The sequence below is a fragment of the Scomber japonicus genome, chromosome 6 (assembly GCF_027409825.1).
Source record: "Scomber japonicus isolate fScoJap1 chromosome 6, fScoJap1.pri, whole genome shotgun sequence".
Lineage (NCBI taxonomy): Eukaryota > Metazoa > Chordata > Actinopteri > Scombriformes > Scombridae > Scomber > Scomber japonicus.
In genome coordinates, this window is record NC_070583.1 from 5,886,972 (window position 1) to 5,907,785 (window position 20,814).

Here is a 20,814-nt window from a genome sequence, read left to right on the forward strand (position 1 = left end):
TCAGAAAAAAGGCACAACCTAAGAGCACAATATGGTCGATCCACTTTAGTATCAATCAATCAATCTTTATTTATAGAGCACCAAACCACAGCATATGTATCCCAAGGTACTTTTTACATCAAGTAGGTCTAGACCGCACTCTATCATTTGATTTAAATTAATTCCCCCATGACCAGCACTTGGTGACAGAAGCAAGGAAAAACTCCCCTTTAACAGGAAGATACACATTATTACTTTTTTAAATGCAGACTTTATTTTAATGAAATGAGAAAATAACATGTATTTACCATTGGAGTACTTATTATTTATGTTATCTGTGTATAACAGAATGCTAGTTTTTCATGTTGCTGGTGGCTCATTCACACTTCACATTAACTGAATTAAGTTTTCTATGAGTTGAAGTAGCAGCTGGATGCAAAGCAATCTGCCACTGCACTAGTAGAAATAATGAAATGAGAGTAGTAGAGAGGAGATTTGGTTGGACCAAAGATGAATCAGCCCTATTACCCTAAATTATGCCCGTCACTAATTGAGTGAAGTCCCAAAACTGGTCAACCAGTGTTGGAGTGTCAGCTCATTCCAAATGTATGGCATGCGAGAGCATGTGGACTCCCACATCATGATTGCACGACTCATAGAGGAGCATGTAGAGACGTTGTTTTGGTTGACCCGGCACGTGAGTCCGCTCATCGTGATGATGTCAGTAGCTCACTGAGTGGTGCTGCTACACAGCACGAGTCGCACAGTAGGAGAGAAAACAGCTTTCCAACTGGTCACTATTTCACACAGTGACCATACACGGTCATGACATGTACTAGGTTTTCACCGTTTGTCATGTTTAATGAGAAAATTTGCACTAAATCCCTGAGTTAGTATAACAGGCCTTCCTTCATTGTAATGGTTGTTTTTTGTCTTTTTCCAGAAAGAATAAAGTCATCGTGTCCTCTAAAATCTATGAAAACTTTATGATGTTGATTTTCAGTCTGTACAGAGTGATGATGTTTACACTCTGGGTCACTGAGGACACAAACTGTGTCCTTATAACACACTACATACTAATTCTAAGCAAGTTGTCAATGTGTATTCACTGGAAAAGTCACTAAATTAAAGAGTAAATTAAAAGGTCAGTATGTATACTAACACACATCATCACTGAGTGTGCTCTTAATGGACACAATTTCCCACATTGTACTGCACTAAGATCTGCTCACAAATGGAAAAACTGAACTCATTTTGGATGGTGGTTAAGCAGCTTCATGAGCAACCAAAGTAACAAAAAAATACAGCATACTAAGAAAATCCCTAAAGTTATGCAGCTGATATCAAAGTTAAAACAACTTAGTTAAGTGTGTTCTGTGATGAACATGTTTTGTGTGAACAGTCAGGAGGGAAGATAGAGGAATGCTGGAGCAACACTGACAGAGCTGTGAGGGTGGTGGGGAGGGGTCCTGCGGTAACTGGCAGTGGTGGCCAATGTAAAAAGTAGAGGAGACGGTTTTAAAACTAAACATATTTAATTGCTCTTTACGAGTTGAAAAGTCATGGCCGCTCTCATTTTTTTAATGGAACAACACGAATATATGTTAAGTATACAAATCTATATCAGTAAAATATTACAAACCCTAACCCTAACCCCTGGCTTTTGGGAAAGAGTGAAAGGGTAGGGTGTTCAAGACATTTTTACTCCATTAGTAAGTACTATTTTGTCATTTTTTCCCTTCATGCTTACGGTAAAAGCCATTTCGTGCTCAGTATTAATCCACAGTCTCATAAACAGCACTATGTTCAGAATCTGCAATTAAAATGAGTAAAATCAGATTCATTTAAAATATAAGCAAAATACAACCACAATACTGACATTTCCACAAATCATATTTTTAGAAAAATCCACCAAATACAATCTTAAAAAAGTTTCTATTTAAGAGGGTTAGGGTTAGGGTAAGATATTTATCCCAATAAAACAGATAAGAAGCTTCTACTGTGTCACTGGTCATTTGGCTGATCTGAGGTTAAAAACACAGTCAGCTTCCTGAACAGCATGGAAGCTTTGGCTCATACATCATTACAAACATGACCATCCGGTCAGGAGGGGCAACCCCTCTATCTTTGACACACACACACACACACACACACACACACACACACACACACACACACACACACACACACAATTGTGTATAGGGCTTAGAAAGCCTGGGTTTTGTACAGCCTGTCTCTCAAATTGGTTTCCATTAGCTCCACTGCGATTATTAACTTTCCATTGATGCAGCAGCATAGTCAGAGGCACCGTGACGTCAAGCAGTGTCTTTGACGGAAAAGCAGCAGCAAGTCACCTGCTGAGGAGTTCAACAAGTGCGTGTGTGTGTGTGTGTGTGTGTGTGTGTGTAAGACAAACAGAGAGGAGAAATAGTGTGTGTGTGTGTGTGTGTGTGTGTGTGTGTGTGTGTGTATCCAGATAAAGAGTGTACTTACTGCACAGAGCAATGATGTGGCTGCTGTCTTCGTGGACAAATTTCTTAGTCACCGCTTCCTCCATAATCTGCTTTACCTGCACAAAAAAAGAGTCAGAGTGTTACTGTTCCTTGAATCATTGCCATCACTTTTAAACAGGAATGGCTGAGTAGAGGCAGTAGTCATTATTAATCATCCCAGTCAAGGTAATCCACATGAGATTCACCTCAAACGACGACAAAAAGACACAACACACAATAATAATAAACATTAAACCTTCATATAAATATCCTTTTTTCTTGTCTCTTTGGCAGATTCTACAGAAACTCAGCCTACATTGACAGAAAGTCCAGTGAGACGTCACAGTATCGCCCACACACACGAAGACAGCAATTAGCACTTTGCACCAAAGATAGAGATAAAATATTGGAAAAACAAGAACTTCCTCTTTGAGCTACATTCACACCTTTGCACTCCTCCCCACAGGATGAAGAATATACTGACAATGTTGCTGTTCTGAGAGTCTTATAAGAAATATGCACGTGGAGATGTTGAACTGATGAAGATAGTAAAGTAAGTAAAGAGATGATCAAAACATTCAGGTTTATCCTCTGGAGATAATGAACATTCACAGCATATCATTATTTTATTATAGTTATCCAGAGGGTAAAATGAATGTCTGTACCAAATTTCATTGCAATCCATCCAACAGTTGTTGAGATATTCCCTCTGGTCCCAAGTGGTGGACTGACAGACTGACAGCTAGTATGGCTACAACCACAAAGTTACTCAGAATAGTATGATAAATTGTGTTTGTTTTAACAGGTGGTTATAGACAGTGTCTGACCATCTCCACGTTGATTATCCACCTCATGCTCCAGCAGTTGAATGCTGTTCTACACTGATTTGGTGATTTGCGTTGACATGTCTTATTTAGTCACTTGATGAGCCACCTGCATTTCTTCATTCACACTTTTTCTAAAAACTATTTTGCCACATAGCTTGATAGCTCTAGTTCTTCATACTAAAAGCCTGGATTTCAACAGGCGTTTTTCTCTCTTTTTTTAAACCAGGAAAAGGGAGTAGAGTTTGTCAAGAAAGCTAGAGAATATACTGGGATGTCAATTTCCTGAACTCAATCATAAATGCAATTCTCAAGCCTCCCTTTTATAATGGCAGAAACCTCACCATTATGGTAAATGGAAATAGAAATGGTAAATGGACTGTATTCATATAGTGCTTTTCTAGTCTTTTGACCACTCAAAGCACTTTTACACTACGAGTCACATAATAATAATAATGCTAATAATAATAATAATATAACTTTATTTATATAGTACTTTTCAAAACAAGCTTACAAAGTGCTTTTCATAAAATCAAATACAAGCAGAAAGAGCAAAAATGATAGTTGTGATAAAAGTACAGGCAGTTAAGATTATAAAACATCAAATCATAAAACAGTAAAACCAATAATATTCAAAACCATGAAATAGAGATGAAATACAGTCAGTAAAACTATAACAGGGATCTTCATGAAGGGGAGTTTTAAGAAGTGATTTAAAAAGATTAAACTGATTCTGCTAGCCTGAGATACTCATGGTAACATATCAACGTGTGGACTGGAGGAGCAGGGAATCGAACCATCGATCACCTAACAATGTGATAGAAAAAGCCTTCCTTATTAATGCATAATCAAGGCTGATGATGTCACCAAATATTTTTTACTTACCTACCTACTACCTAAATGCCATAGAGGCAAGTACCTGACAACAGATAATTACTTTTTTTATTTTTTAAATGATGCATCATCCTCTTAACATTGTGACAGCTACTAATAACAGCTCGCCCAAACATCCGCACCACTACCTCCCAATTAATATCAGAGCATCCCAGAAACATTCAAATGAGTCTTTCTTCTTCTATCTACTGTATCTCTGGGGGAAGAGAGTCAGTCTGGTGTTCGCTTGTCTAAGTTTGCTCTCTCCGTAGAATTAATTGTCGTCAGTAATTAAACCGGGACCTGTCTGACACCTCTGCTTGTTTGGGTTTAATTGATAAACAGGAAGAATTTAATTGCTCGGTTGTGTGATAATAAAGTATTAAATACAGTTCAAACTTTTCCGCTGCACTGTGAAGGTGTGGGAGGTTGTAGAGCTGTCGTGTTTCTGTCAGAGCAACGGAGCTTCATCACACTCATCAGCAAGACCAAGTTCAGCTGTCAGCTTTACTTATTGAACTTGTTTTTTTGTCAAGTGTGGGCTAAATCAAACATTTTAGAGAGCTGCTGGCTGCATTGGCAAAGCTGCTGATGAATACAGACAGGCATTTTGTGTTTTGTGCAGATTTTAAAGTCTCCCACTGATTCCCTCCACTGCTATTTTGACTATAATCAACTAAGTTTGTCCCTGCTCTCCGACTGTTCCTTTATTCCAGGACCTAAGGAACCACAGGAACTGAACTCAGCAACTAAAAACCCAATCCTGTTGTTTACTTTTCCATCACATCTGATGAACTGTGAAGATCCTGAAACATGTTTAGGTTAATTAGTCACTCTAAATTGCCCATAGGTGTGAATGTGAGTGTGAATGGTTGTTTGTCTACTATATGCTTGTCTAACAATAATGAGTACTGAAACAATACCAGAGCTCTCTTTACAAACTATTATGGCAATATCTGTGCCTGTGCCAAGATTTAGATACAAAATGAGACATAAATAAATATAATGGCCTGAAGACTCTTTCACATCATGTTTGGTTCTTTGTGATTAACTGTTGAGTAGCTGTGTGGATGTAAAAGAGATATGCGGACATAGAAAAGAGGGGGGACTGAAACCTTCAGAACTCCATAGGGGATGATCTCTGAAGTATGTCTTGGTTGTTTATTTCAGCTTTAGTCCAACTGCAAGAAAATAATGAATGTTTTTGTTTTTACATAGGTTTTATCAGCTGTTTTTCTTGTTATCTTATTAGCCTTTCAGTCTACACTTTGCTTTTATCTCACTCGTTTTAGACTTTCTGGGAAGTCGACTGCACACCTTTTGATTATTTGATTATTATTTTTACATCATCAAACATTGCAAAAACCTTCATCCTTCATCTTAATGATTCTAGTGGCAGCCAGAGTTAGCTTACTGTGTGAATGAAGCTGTGCAACGTTTGTGTTTGACCAATCAGGAACATTAAAAAAGCCATTGGAAAGTACTTCAAAGCAGGAACTTCTTGGGTGGTCAGAGACTTTGGCAGAGGGACTGAACTTAAGCCCTTCCCATTTAGATCCCATTTATTTTTCACATTAAAATGCATCATCTGTATCTGGATGGTGCATGTAGATCAGGAAAAATACATTTTAATGCAGGTATTAATGCACAGACAACACAATGTCATGAGAATGCAGTCTCATTGAATTGTGATTCAATATTACCACAGTATTAGCAGAAGCTTCCAACTTGCCCACAGCATTGCTTTCCTTGATCTGAGCCGCACAATGATTGTTGAAAAGTCTACCAGCCCTGCCTAACTTATTTGCATAATGATTTCTAAATCTGATGTCACGATCCAGATTATGTATCAAGATACAGATCACATGTTAGCAGGTGTCATTGCTGGAAAAGTTCCTGCAGTGGAAACAGACTGTGAAACTACTTGGTTAAGGTCAGGGAACAATCATAGCCATAAATGAAATAAAACGATGATGACTGCTGGTAGGAGACAGTATGTACAGCGATCTCTGCTCACAAAGTTACATACTTTGTACAATTTCACATCCCACTGAATGTCAATATAAAAACATCAGAGATTCTCCAAAGACTCTCCAAAGGCCTAAAAATGACAAATGCTTATGTTCAAACGAAAGCCCTCTAGTGGCTGTAATAATTATGACAAGAGCAAAAGAGGATAAAAACATAACTTTAACACAGGCTCCTTTTATTTAAAAAGGACTTTACCTCAAACTGCTTCCATCTTTGTATCTTAGAAGCAAGTGATTGCTTGCAAGGAAAACAAGGGTTATTTTAAATATTTAAACAAATGAGCAACACTAGAGTTTTGCTGATGAGTGTAGTCTCCTATAACTTGGTAATAAAAGGGATTTAGGCAGGAAAAAGGCTCTTAATGTTTTGTTTAGTTTAATTTAATTTAATAAGAATATTGTACAGCAGCTTTACAAGAGAACTATATTGCAGTTCTGCTGGTGATGCTGTTTTGCAGTACGTGACACCCTGACCTCTGACCTCTGACCTCACAGCACAGCACAGAGTACACCTCAGCAGAGCAGGCTATTACAAAGCTAATTAAACTCAAGTGGCTTGCCATTTGCTGGGCCTCCCATTTCTTCACTATCCTAATATTCAGATTCTATTACATTTGCAAAGTCCTTTCAACAGTTTGAAATATGGCGAAGCTCACACTGGTGACCATTCACTAAGATAACAACCAAAACCCCCACTCATCTTAAAATAGACTGGATGATGGAGGATTTGATGAGGCGGTTTGGAGTGGTTCTCTGGGGTCACTGTAATTGAGCTGGCAGTAGAGTAGAGTAATAGGACTCATTGAAGTGTTTTCAGTTTAGATGAGGTTAAAAAGGTCACTCTGTTTTTCAGCTTTAAACCTTTATTATATCTCGATGCACACACACACACACACACACACACACACACACACACACACACACACACACACACACACACACACACACACACACACACACACACACACACACACACACACACACACACACACAGCCTGGAAATACTATGACTTTTCCAGGTTTTTCATGACTGTGCAAGCCCTTCTCCTTATCTAGCTTGATGAGTACAATTAGCCCTTAAATCTGGTCAAACTTGCTTTATTACTGGTCCTGCCTTGACATACCATACTTTAAAAGAACGTTGATAATGAAAACAAGGAAATGACAGGGCATTTGAAGGCTAGAGTATCTGAGCCAACCATTATAAGCCCAAGTATTCATTTCTTTAACCAAATAACCTGGCTGTCAAACCAACACACACCATCCATTCTTAAACACTGCCCTCTCAATTGTCTTCTAATGCTCTCACAGAGCCTCTGACTGACCACATCCGCCCAGAGATGTGCAAATGGATCCATATATTTACCTACAGCTACAGATCTACCCGATGCATCAGAGTAAAGTGATACACAGCCGCTGGTCAGAGAGGTCGATACTTTCATCTGGGCGTGACTGACTGAGGTTGAATTGATTGCATTTGGGAATGGAGCAGTTTAATTGGTGCTGTCAGGGATTACATAGGGGTTACAGTTTGCTGTGCTACTCAATGTGCAATTAAATGAACAAGAATTAGTATTACATTATGTGTTTATTACTATGCAGCACAGTAAAAGCAGCAGATACTAGGGTTGAGTATAGTTTACCAATCCAAGTACCCTTAAAGTGATACTGATACCAACTGAGTACTTCATTTGATACCCATTACACATTTTGTATCCGGCATGAGAAATAAAGAACTGGGAGAACAGTGACAAAGATTTCAACTACCTGCACCTGTCATGACCTTTATCATGTCATATGTCATCATCATAATGTCTCCCAGAGAAGAGAGCAACCCTGCCTTTTAAAATCATGTTACTTATTTGCAACAGCAAACATTTAGGACGGAAAGATCATGCTCCTTGGATTAAGATTGTATCAATATAATGAGAAAAGATAAGACATGAATTTGCTTGACTGTATTTGTATCCGCTCGTGGGAACTGATGCATGATGAACATTTTGATGGTTGTGTTTGTGTAGCTCAAAGCTTTTCTTAAAGGGTTAATGAGCTTTCTGTGCTTTGTGTGTTTTTTCAGTCTTGCTCCTAGAGTATAGCAATGCATGGGCCGCTATTCAACACAATCCAGCAATTACAATTCCTAAAAAATATCATAAATCATAAACATAGTAGTGTATGTGGGAGACAGGTCTGAAGAGAGATGTAACTACCATAAAGAAGCAGGGTTACTTAACTGTCACATTTAGCTGTGAGACACCTGCTACCCAAACTAATCTCATGCCAAATAAATTAAAGCCACAAAGCTGCTCTTTAATTAAAGAATAGTTGTATAGGTTTAGTAGAAATGTCAGTACTGATGTTTTCTTTGTTGTTTTAAAGTGCTACTCTTTCCTTTGAGTTGATTAAACACCTGTAGGCATGACACACAGCAGACAGGACATATCTCCAAATGAATGAAAAGCTGTATGCATTTTGACACAGTATTGGTATTCATTATCTACGGATCAAGCAGTGATTGATGTTCTGTGTTTTCCTACTTATCAGACAGGTACACTGTTACAGCTCATACAGACAGAATCCTGAGATCCTGAGCTCCATCAGAGCTGTGGAGATATTTGTATTTCAAGTTAAAGTCCAAACTTTTCATCCTCTGGAAAAGCTAGATATTTCTTCTGTTGTGTCATGTGTATTATTAATGAGCAGTTTTGCAGCTTAAATGCAATGTCTAACAGTATTTGTAGTATAGTGGCATTACTGCATATATGGAAGTATATCCATGAAGTAAATGAAAATTAAGGCAAGAACTAGTGATAAAGCAAACACATTTTCCTGTACTATACTTTACTTGGACTTGTGTGCAATGAAAAATTCCATCCATGAATGTTGGTGTTTCTTAGGCTTAATTATTAATCAGCTAATAAAAAGACAATGCTCTCTATATTTCCTCAAACAGGTTGCAAACATGAGTGCCAGCAAACACTGCAGGCACAGAGACTCATGGGCGTGATCAACACATTTCTGCTACTTAGGTGACCACAGGCAACCTGTTAATAGAGGCTAATCATTACACTTAAACTCAGCAGTCCAATGAACATAAATGACTGACACTGTATGATTTTTATTTATTTATTTATTTTTTAAATGGATGACTTGATGTGCTCGGAACGGTCAGCTATGTTAAGTTAAGTAGTGGTGGAAGGCTAAAATCATTAATAAAGGTATCCTCTCTGTGCCAGCTGTCTATAATGTAAGCAGATTTTGGAGATGTCAAAGAAACATGTGCCAACAGGTTGGTTTGAAAACTGTTGTGTTATTCCACAATATATTACTTATATTCTTTTACTTTTTTTTTTACTCTTTTTTACTTTTTTAGAGAATTTACAAAACAAAAAAATTAAGTAAAGAGTGTTCTGCATCGTTACATTAATCTGTGGCCGTGTTTTGGAGAGAGGCCTTGTGTTCAAATCTAGTTTAAAAAGCTTTATTGTTTTAGTTTATATTGTGTTTACATGATACATATTCTCTCACTGTCTGCTGTGTTCAAGAAAATCTATCATAATCACAAATTCTGTGTCACTCCATCATAGGAGTGCTGTTTCAACTGTGCAAGTGGACTAAATAGGAACTTGGAGACAGCATGTGCAGGGTTAGTCGGGGCCCTGCAGCATAAGTTAGTCCAACCATGGAGGAAATAGATCCACAGTGATTTATATGTATTAGTGTAGAGGAAGAAATCTCAGAGAGGACAAACAGGATGTATAGGAGTATATTTTAGCTGCTACCACTCAGGTTTACCTGAACTGCGGACAAAATTTCAGCATCTAGCTGAGTTCAAATGTGTGTGAACTGCTCTCAGGTAATTGGTTGTTTTTTATTCTTTACACCACAACACACACACTTCCTATCTATAATTTCAAGTGGGGAAAAGGCAACACACACTTCCATTTATGTACTTACTAAACAAGATATTTCATCATCAATTTACCCTGTAGCAAAGTCAGCACCTAGTTCCGGGGATGACACTATAGAAATAGTCGCCATGTCAAACAGCTGAGTGGAGCTAGCTAACTATGAAAAAGACTTCTGAGAATCCTAAAGCTAATGGTTTCTGGGAGGAACAGAGGGGAGTGCTCATTAGCCAGCTGTCAGTTACATAAGGACACATTTGCTTTCCCCTTCATCTCAATGTTCACGACTGGGGCAAACAACAGAGCATCAACGGTGTGTTTCCACTGGCTACAAAGGAGGACGCTTTTTTCCTAACACTAATAAGGTGTACACCAAGAGAAAATACAGCAAACATACAGTAGAGGAATAGAGGAGAACATGCGACAGACTGACTGTTCGGCATCTTTTTATGTCTTCATATTCTGGGCCAGTACTCGATATTATGGGAGATTACAATCAGGGCAGAAAATTGAGCTTACCCACTCGCCTGAGGTGAGTGATTTAATCGGAGAGCACGAGGCTGAAAAAGTGAAGATAAATTATTATTTTCCACATTAATCTTTATATTTAAAGGATTAAACACTGCAATATGACTGCATGTCAATGTATTGTGCTTTTCTTCCATTTTTAAAGCGATACTTTAAAATCCAAATGTACTGCTGCATCAGTCAGTAACTACATACAGTATGTTGCCATGGTGCAAGCTGATACCTTGTTAGCTACCTGAGGATTAATTACATGTATACATTACATTAATTATACCCATACACAATTACATTAAAACATTATTTATAAGTTGCTTCCTCTGATAAGTCGACAAAGTTAAACACTGCTATGGCTACAGATTTGCCTCGCTAATGGTTCTTAACATTTATGTGTTATTCAGTTACTGGTTAGACCTTTGCTCAGTTTGAAGCTATACTGGGAATTACAATATGTCAGCACATTCACACTCAGTGTATGAATAAGATGAGAAATCAATAACTCGTGCAGGTGCAACAAAGCAAACAGAAAGCTGAGTCCGAAATCGCTCTTCCCTTCTATCAGTTTGAGGAGCTGCAATATAATACGGCTCCATCCTAATCAGCTATTGTGAGGCCACAGCAGAGACACATCATTAACGAGGTAATTATTCATGGCCTAGTAGAGCTGCTAGATGAGTAAGAGGGCAGCGGTGGTGCAGTGGCGACAGCAGACTCTGAATGACGAGTTAGTGGAATCAATCCGTCTTTACTTGTCTCGCATGCACTTGTTGACCCGCTGCTGCTTTCTCTCTCTCACACACACACACACACACGCACACGCACACGCACACACACACACACGCACACGCACACGCACACGCACACGCACACACACACACACACACACACACACACACACACACACACACACACACACACACAAAGAAAAAAAAATCCTAACATTTATAGATACTACAACCCTCGCAATAATTTTCTGTCTTGAAAAAGCACTGCATCCTGTGTCGAATCAATTCGTCCACTTTTGTCAATATAGCAGAAATTAACATTTAACCTCAGCCGAGAGGATATCAATGTGGTTCAGTAGAGCCTGCCCAGCCTCTCGAGCTCTCGGAGCAGCGGTCATAAAATAAGACTGGCGGGGAAGAAATGATTGTGTCCTGGAGGAGGTGCCAGACCGAGAGAGAGAAGTTATTCAACGCTCTGCTGCATAATGGCAGACTATTCCTTCAGGGAAGAGGAGAGTTAATGCTGTTTAGCTTCGAGCAACCAGGGCAGCTCACGGTAGTAAACATAAGAAATGCTATTAGAAAAACTGGAGCCTATGGCAGCAGCTTCCAACACTCTATTGTAGTATTGATGTTGATTGAACCTAAACAGATTTACTGAGCTTCAAGTGTACTTTTTATTTCTCACAACAGCTGGAAAACGGTTGACTTTTGTGTTCTTACTTAACTTTTCAATAAAACGCTTCAAAACAACAACAGCCTACAAATGTTTCCTCAAAACAATATAGAAGCATATGAATCAATAGGCATTATTTCTGCAATATATACATGAAGTGGAACAGGCCAACAAAGATAAATGGAATAAACCTAGAATGAAAAAAAGCACTCCCCTTTCAAAATAAAGGCCACACCAAGTGTTTGTCATCTGTATGACGTTTGACTCAATGTGTCAGTTTTTCTAACTTTCCAAAACAGATGACCTGACAATAGCAACAACTTAGCCAGGTGGACCCAGATGAGAAAGTCTTTTCATCTTCACAGTCTCTTTATTTGCTTCGATTTCTCTCTCCAGCACCAATCTCACAGTGTTCTTTCAGGCATTATGAGCCTAATCGTAGCATCCTGTCATTTCAATTCCGTCCCATCAGCTCTGCAGACCGTGGCTCTGACACCAGGATCAGAGCGGTCCCCTGCACTCCCTCCATCATCTGTCATTATCACATTTGTCACAGAGAGCGTGTGTGACACCTCGTACACCTCATACACCTCGTACACCTCACCAAAAGCAATACTTCTCTCGCGGCCCTCAAGTATGACTGACAACTCAATCATGCCAGAGTCTGAATGGAGATCCGGAACTGGCATTATTGAATGAACTTTGCAATAAAGAAAAAGGTGGAACATCCTGAAGCTGAAAAACACCTGAGACTTTCTTTCATATCTAAAAAACTGCTGCAAGCAAACCTACCCCTCTACTGAGAATGTGAACTTTAATTTCACTGTTAAATTCTGATTTGTCACCACCTGTTAGAGAATTTGTCTGACCAGAGTATTCTTTGGGGGGAAATAGATGGAGTTTGTTGCAGTTTTTCTCCATAAAAACACTTCACAGCTTTAATATTTCTTGAGAGCAGAAGGTAAACTGAAACATTGTGTTGTACTTCTTGTTCTCTGGAGGCTCCTGATAATAGCAGGTGGATAGATAGAGAAAGGCACTCTTTTTTGTTTCAGACCACCTGACAGAGCCGCCTCTCTGCTGTGATATTAATCACCAACTGATGCAATTTAACTTCTTAGGGAGCTGCTAAAGCTTTCAGTTGCCAAGCAATGCTCAGATAGCTGAGAGCAGCTTAAAGAGACAGGGCTTTAAAGCAGGAGCTGCTGAGGCTTTTTGCTCAGTCTCGTCTCACTTAGCACAGTTTGCTTTAAATGCCAGAAGGCATTGACTGGCACATCATGGATGACCTGTGGCCAATCACGTCATTGATTTTTAGACTACATACACACAGGGGACACCATAACTATCTGTTATCTGAACAAATTGGGCAAAATGTTACGTTTCTGGACGACATATTTGCAAAAACAACAGATCAATATGGCGCTTAGGCAACAGTGATTTCTTTATCTTAGAGCAAATTGATCTCAGCCCAAAACCAATCAGCTGCTTTGGTTCGGCGCTTCTCTGATGTACTGAAAATATTTCAGTGTCTCCAAAACTGCAATCTGGGTTTGATCAAGGCAGTTCTAAACAAGAAGCCAACAAGAAAAAAAACTGTATTTTACATGGCACCAAAAAGACTGATCAATAATGTGATGTAAACGCTCTAAAAGAGAAGCGATTCATGTTTCTAAAGCTGAATGAGACTGTGAGAATGAAGCCTGAGGAGATCTTGTACAAATAATCTTGCTGAAAGTCATTAAATGTTAACCACCAGGAAACATTAAGAATTGATGCTACCTGAGCACGAGTCATAATGACCGGAGATGTAGCTCACAGCGTCAACACACAGCTTCCCATGGCCCAGTGACCCCAGAATGCAATGTTCCTCCTTATTTTCCTGATGGTCTGTGTTTAGCAGACAAGGATCCCCACTGCCTGCAGACATCCTGAGAACCAAAGCTATTTTGAGCCTTACAGACGTCGGGATGATTCAATTATTTAAGATCCAAACCTGTGGGTGACTGAGGGATGACTTTAGGGGGTGGAGAGAGGAAATTATTTGGCCTATATATTTCTAAGTCTGTGCTCGTGGTGAAGTGTGCGACATCTTAACGTGACAGAAAAATGAATGAAAAACAGATTTTGAAAGTCACAAGGACGTTCAGGTGTTTCATTCATTAAAAATCCTGGGACTTCTAAAAGCTGCTACATTGCTCTGATGTAAGAAATATCTTTGGTGTAAATCCCTGCTGTGGTACTCAAGTCTGGTCTTGAGACACTTCTTTTCTGTTATGTCAGAGCCATCTCTGTCATTTGATGTGGACTTGTAACGTGGGTGTTATACTAAGACTTTTTAAAGTACACATTTAATGAGTTTTAACACCTTTTTAAAAGCTCTTTAAGGAAAAAATAACACAAAAAATTTGACTACTGTATACAGTTATGAGTTTTATTGAAATTGAAAATGAGGCGAGAAATAACACATTTATCCATATACAGTGTATCCGGAAAGTATTCACACCCCTTCACTTCCCCTTCATTTTGTAGTGTTACAGCCTTATTCCAAAATGGATTGAATTCATTTTTTTCCCTCGTCAATCTGAACACAATACCCCACAATGACAAAGCGAATAATTCCTGCAAATGTATTAAAAATAAAAAATGGAAATATTGCATGTACATAAGTATTCACACCCTTTGCTATGACACTCAAAATTGAGCTCATGGTGCATCTTGTTTCCACTGATCATCCTTGAGATGTTTCTACAACTTGTTTGGAGTCCACTTGTAGTAAATTCAATTGATTGGACATTGGACATTGGAAAGGCACACACTTGTCTATATAAAGGTCCCATTGTTGACAGTGCATGTCAGAGCAGAAACCAAGCCATGAAGTCAAAGGAATTGTCTGTAGACCTCTGAGACAGGATTGTATTGAGGCACAGATCTGGGGAAGAGTACAAAAACATTTCTGCAGCATTGAAGGTCCCGAAGAGCATGATGGAGACCTCATTCATAAATGGAAGAAGTTGGGAACCACCAGTACTCAGCAGGCCGCCCAGCCAAACTGAGCAATCGGGGGAGAAGGGCCTTGGACATGGAGGTGACCAATAACCTGATGGTCACTCTTGCAGAGCTCCAGTGTTCCTCTGTGGAGATGGGAGAACCTTCCAGAAGGACAACCATCTCTGCAGCACTCCACCAATCAAGCACCAATCTTTGGCCTGATGCCAAGCGTCACATCTGGAGGAAACCAGGCACCTCTTATCACCTGGCTAATAGCATCCCTATGGTGAAGCATGGTGGTGGAGCATCATGCTGTGGGAATATTTGTCAGCGGCAGGAAGTGGGAGACTAGTCAGGATGGAGGGAAAGATGAACAGAGCAAAGCAAAGAGAGATCCTTGATGAAAACCTGCTCCAGAGCCCTCAAGACCTCAGACTGGGGCGAAGGTTTACCTTCCAACAGGACAACCACCCTAAGCACACAGTCAAGACAACGAAGGAGCGGCTTCAGGACAAGTCTGTGAATGTCCTTGACTGTTCCAGCCAGAGCCCAGACTTGTCCCTGATTGAACATCTCTGGAAAGACCTGAAAATAGCTGTGTAGCGACGCTCCCCATCTAACCTGACAGAGCCTGAGAGGATCTACAGAGAAGAATGGGAGAAATACCCCAAATACAGGTGTGCCAAGCTTGTAGCTTCATACCCAAGAAGACTTGAGGCTGTAATCACTGCCTCAACAAAGTACTGAGTAAAGGGTGTGAATACTTATGTACATGTGATATTTCAGTTTTTATTTTCACTTTGTCATGATGGTTTGTGTGTGTGTGTGTGTGTGTGTGTGTGTTGATTGATGAGAAAAAATGGAATTTAAATCAATTTTGGAATACGGCTGTAACATAACAAAATGTGGGGAAAGTGAAGGGGTGTGAATACTTTCCGGATGCACTGTATATTATATATATATATGGATAACTTTAAAATTTGTTGTATTACAATTGCTCAACAACATGTGGTGGAGGAAGTATTTAGATCCTTTACTCATGTAAAAATACTAATGTCACTGCAGTAATAGTCTGCATTAGCACATGTAACTGTCGTACATACATAATATATTATGAGACATTTAATAATGAAAAAGCTGGATTTTACTATTGTAGTGAGTTAAAATGGAGCTAATTTTGAAGTCATTTTTAGGACTGCAGCTAATGATTAGTTTCATTATTTACTGATTATTTTTTACTTTAATTAATACGTTGATTGGTTATGTAAAAGAATCAGAAAATAATGATAAATAAACTGAACAAATATAATTACGTTCAGATCAAATGTAATGTCTTAAATCCTACAATTCCTATTCCATTGTTAATAATTTTTACACCTTGATTAATTAAAACCAAATTTAAGACATTTTAAGAGTTTTTAAGGATCCGTGGGGACCCTGGCTATGTCTTAGCTTAGTGTGTGATCAGACGTGGAATTCTCTGGCTCTCACATGTGTTTCAACTAAGACTTTTCTCTGACCTGTATATTGACTCAGACTTGTCCCAGTCTGTTTTTGCTTGGACTTGGGCAAATTGTATTGCTTTCAAATCTAAAAAGGACAGTACTGAGTGATGGGTACTGGATGTTATATGGTAGCTGATTCTCACTATGAACAACAGTTAACCAAAAGTCTGAAATATATTAAAGAGACACTTTTATATCTTTTTTAATATCACTGTCGACTCAGACTAAAGCCCCATTTAGACTTTGACTTGAATTTATCCCTGACTCAACCTAAGTGGTGTTGACTACAACTCAGTTAAACAATCCAAATTAAATCTCCACTACTAGGCAACCAGCCAGTGAACAGTATTCGCCAGCTATACAAGAGGTTTAATGCTCTTTGTGTGAATTTTCCAAGCAACATAAAAGGTTCGTAAGACCAAACTGCAGACGCATCAATGAAAAAACAACTAATTTATTTCAAATGTCAAGAGAAAGAGACATATACTCCAAACACAGACAAACTGCATCAACCACAAGGAACAGAGGCCACAGGCTGAACAAGAGGTGTATGACTGAACTACAATACGCAGCACAAAGTGAGTTATGTTTCATAAAACCACATTTGCAGCAGTGATGACAATAGCCATTTTGTTATCTAAAGTGTCAGATGACTTTCTACACAGCTACAAGTGGAAATTGCATCCGAACATGTAATACTGATTATATTAAGCTAACTTTGTGATTAAAGTGAAGGAACTAACCACCATCATTTTCCACCATCAAGATTTTCTGTTTGCCATTCAGATAGATTTTTTGCTTGGTATTTTTAGCCTGACCTTTCGTCTCCATTACGATGATGGAAACTACACGCTCACATTTACACTCTCTCAGACCGAGGTACAGGCAGGGAGCCACACCTTGCCACAATTCAGTCCTACAGTGAGCAGCACTTGATTTACACTGACATTTCAGCGCAGAAAAATCTCTGTATTTGTTGCTTTCAGTAAGGAGCATGAGGATCAAAAAGGGAGTGGGAAGAGAGGTTAAGGGAGTAATGATGTATCCCCCACTGGAGGGATGCTAAACATTCATCACCAGGAACAAAAAGCCTGTAGCGCTGTGTGAGCTACTGGTAGAGAGACAGACAACCTGTGCTGAAAAGATGCCTTGCTATTTACACTTCAGACAGAAGCTTTAACCAGGATTTCAGCCTGGAGGGCAGCATGTTGGTTTATTAATGGATGCTCAGTGCTTATGAAAAATTGTAGTTTTATAATATGTTTGAGAAGGATGTTATACAAACAACACTGTAAATCTGCATGTGAGAAAATAAATAGTTTTTTTTTTTAGGTAAAATATGTTCAATATAAACTTTTGTATTGTTCTGCAGAAATATTAAAAAGGTCTTATAGCAACACCATAGCACATTTAAAACACCTTGCACTCAATTTAACCTCAATATAAAATAACACATTGAATTTAAGTCCATATAATATTGTAGGGTTGCACCTGTAGTGATTTTAAGCGTTATATAAAGCAGGAACTGACAGCAAAGCTACAAAATTAAAGTATTAAACAAAACAAATAGAAATTTAAATAATAAAAAAAAGATACAATTAAGCTAGGTGCATTTATTTAGCTTCAGTTTGAGAAACTTCAATAGATATTACCGATTAGTAGTGGCTCGTGAACAGTGTAATATGCCCGCGAAAAAAAATCAGCTTATTAATTCCGCAGCGCTTGTCGTGGTTTTTAAAGTAGATAATGGCATGATAGAATACTGTAATTGGTCAACGTGAAGCTCGGCTGTCCGTCAGACTGAAGCCTACCTCTCGTTTGACGGTCCATAATAATTTCTCTTTGTATTGTTCCTCCGTGGAGCCCTCCATGTCTGTCCGTCTGTCCGCGGTATGCAGGTCTGTCTCTCTCACACTCTCCGTCCGCTCTCCCAGGCCTTTCAGAACCGCTTTCCTTTTTATTCCTGCTTTCCCTTCTTCCTTCGCTCAGCTGGACTCTGACGCAGCCGAGCAGCTTGACGGCGACGTCAGAGGATCCGCCTTCCCCACTACTGATCAATGGAGGAGGAAGAATACCAAAAAAAAAAAAAAAAAAAATCACTGGCGCTCACACACACCAGCCTGCCAGCATCCAGCCCCGCCCCAACCTGCAGCATCTAACTCACCAACCTGTAGAGCCTGTCGGGTTATTTATAGCATCTGTCTTTCCTCTGCCGGACAGGAAAGGGTTAAAGTAGGAGAGCGGCTCTCATGTGAAAAGGTGTGAAGCGCTGGGAAATAATGGGTTTGGATTGTATTGTTGTATGTAATAACTCACTCATCTGAGCAAAATGCATGGGGGACCACGGTGGAGTAAACAGTACATGCGTTTCATTTAATGAGCTCATTGAAATGCAGCTTTTTGAATGACTTCATTCACAGCGTGGCGCCTTAACAAAGACTGCAGTTCATCAAAACGGTGTCTAATAATAGCGTTTTCTCAAGCACACGTTGACCATTCTTTGTACTGATGCCAGGTTGGCCAGTTGCAAAATACATGACGTCACAGCAATGATACAATAACTTCCAGTCCCTCCTGCTTGTGCCTCCATGTGGGATAAGGGTGCACCTGCAACCCTCAGAAGACATCAGCTGCAAAGCTTTCCTTAACTAGTCAGAATTTTACCTTGTGATTCTGTCCCATGTTCAGTTTTAAGTATTTTGATCACTTTTCAGCTTTGATAAAATACTGTAGGTCAGTTATCCATAGAATACGACTGAAGAGTGCCATTGAAATCTATGGAAAAAGCTAATACGTAGTAATGAAGTTAAGACTTTCAGTCAAATGCACTAATGCATTAATGTCTTCATTGGTCTAAAGTCTGGAGGTGCAGATCACCCAAATGGAATTGTAAGATCATTCTGATGGGTTGCAAGATGATCAACAAGATAGGAAATAGAAAATCATGTGTTCCAATCTCTGGATTCTGACTTTAAACAATTTATGAAGAACCACTGTTTGGTTGAACTGCTCACAACCAGTAAACATGCAATCTGTAAGAAATGGAAGTTTAAGAAATCAAGGACATGCATCAACACAAAGTATCCACTCAGATAGATTATAATGTCTAATCTAACAACGTCATCCCTAGAGTGTTTAACTACGTAAAAATCATACGCAACATCTCATGTATGTGCACAAGAGTGTACACACACACACACACACACACACACACACACACACACACACACACACTGCTGAGTAACACTTAATGTAAACATAACCTTTGCTTGTTAAATGAGTGCAGGTAAATGCACTGAAGTTACACTGGCTGCTTTTCATTTCTCTACTTTGATAAAGGAAAGCAGGTTTCTCCTTTACATGATCTCAGAGATCTGGTTGCAGCTAGAAGCCTATTTTATTAAATGCCTGTAAACTCTGGAAACACACAAGTGACACTGACTATGTTATTGTTTTTTTTAAATAGGTGAGGCAGGTAATCTAAAAAAAAAAATCGATTTTCATGTATATGGTAAATGATATTATAACTTTAGTCTTGAACAAAGAACAGCATCATTTAAAATCTAAAAATCTAAGAGTGATACAATGTTGCAGCTTGAAGATCACAGTGATTAGTGATTTCCTTTACTTTTCACTTGTGTTTTAATGTCACACTGTATTGTCCAGCTGTCAGTTTTAGTTTTTGCTTTAGCTCTGATTTTGAAAAAAAATATATATTAAAAAAAGATCCTTTCTTTTTGTCCTATCATCACAGTGATACTATTGAGCACGTGTGGCTGAGCATCACCTGCAGTGTGTGTGTGTGTGTGTGTGTTGCAGCAAGTCTCGCACTGTTGGCTCTCGTCGGCTGTCTTGAGCGGCTGTCCGTCCTGTTGAACTGGTGTTGCAGCCAGTCAAAAGCGCTGACTGACCTCACAGATAGCAATAGTGAATCTGCGATTTCACCCACACTGCAGTTTCTTTTTCTTTCCCTTGCTTCAACCACAAGACTACAGGCTGGACAGTTTCAGAGCAAAGAAAAGCATATTCTTAATTTGTATTCATGACATTTGAATAGATTCACAGTGGTGTGAAAATGCTTGGGTTGTTTGTTTTGTTTGTCTCTCTGTACAAATGCAGACTACTGACTCTTTGTTTTATTCTCCAGAATATTTAACTGTATGTTACAGAATTACTTTTTTCTCCTGATAGGTAAATCTAGCTGGAATTTCCAATGATTTATTAATTAATTAATTATTGCCAACTACAAGCAAAAAACAAAGACAAACAATAGTTTAATAATAACT

The 20,814-nt window shown here is 39.0% G+C and overlaps 1 protein-coding gene across 1 annotated transcript in view; it reads right to left on the reverse strand.

The window, feature by feature from the left end:
• sgsm2 (small G protein signaling modulator 2) overlaps window positions 1-18,465 on the reverse strand; it is an 88,459-nt gene extending 69,994 nt beyond the window's left edge. Inside the window, 2 exon segments of the mRNA XM_053321317.1 lie at window positions 2,473-2,548; window positions 18,340-18,465. Coding sequence (XP_053177292.1) covers window positions 2,473-2,548; window positions 18,340-18,399 — 136 coding nt within the window. The 5' untranslated portion in view covers window positions 18,400-18,465.
• Window positions 18,466-20,814: the final 2,349 nt, after the last annotated feature.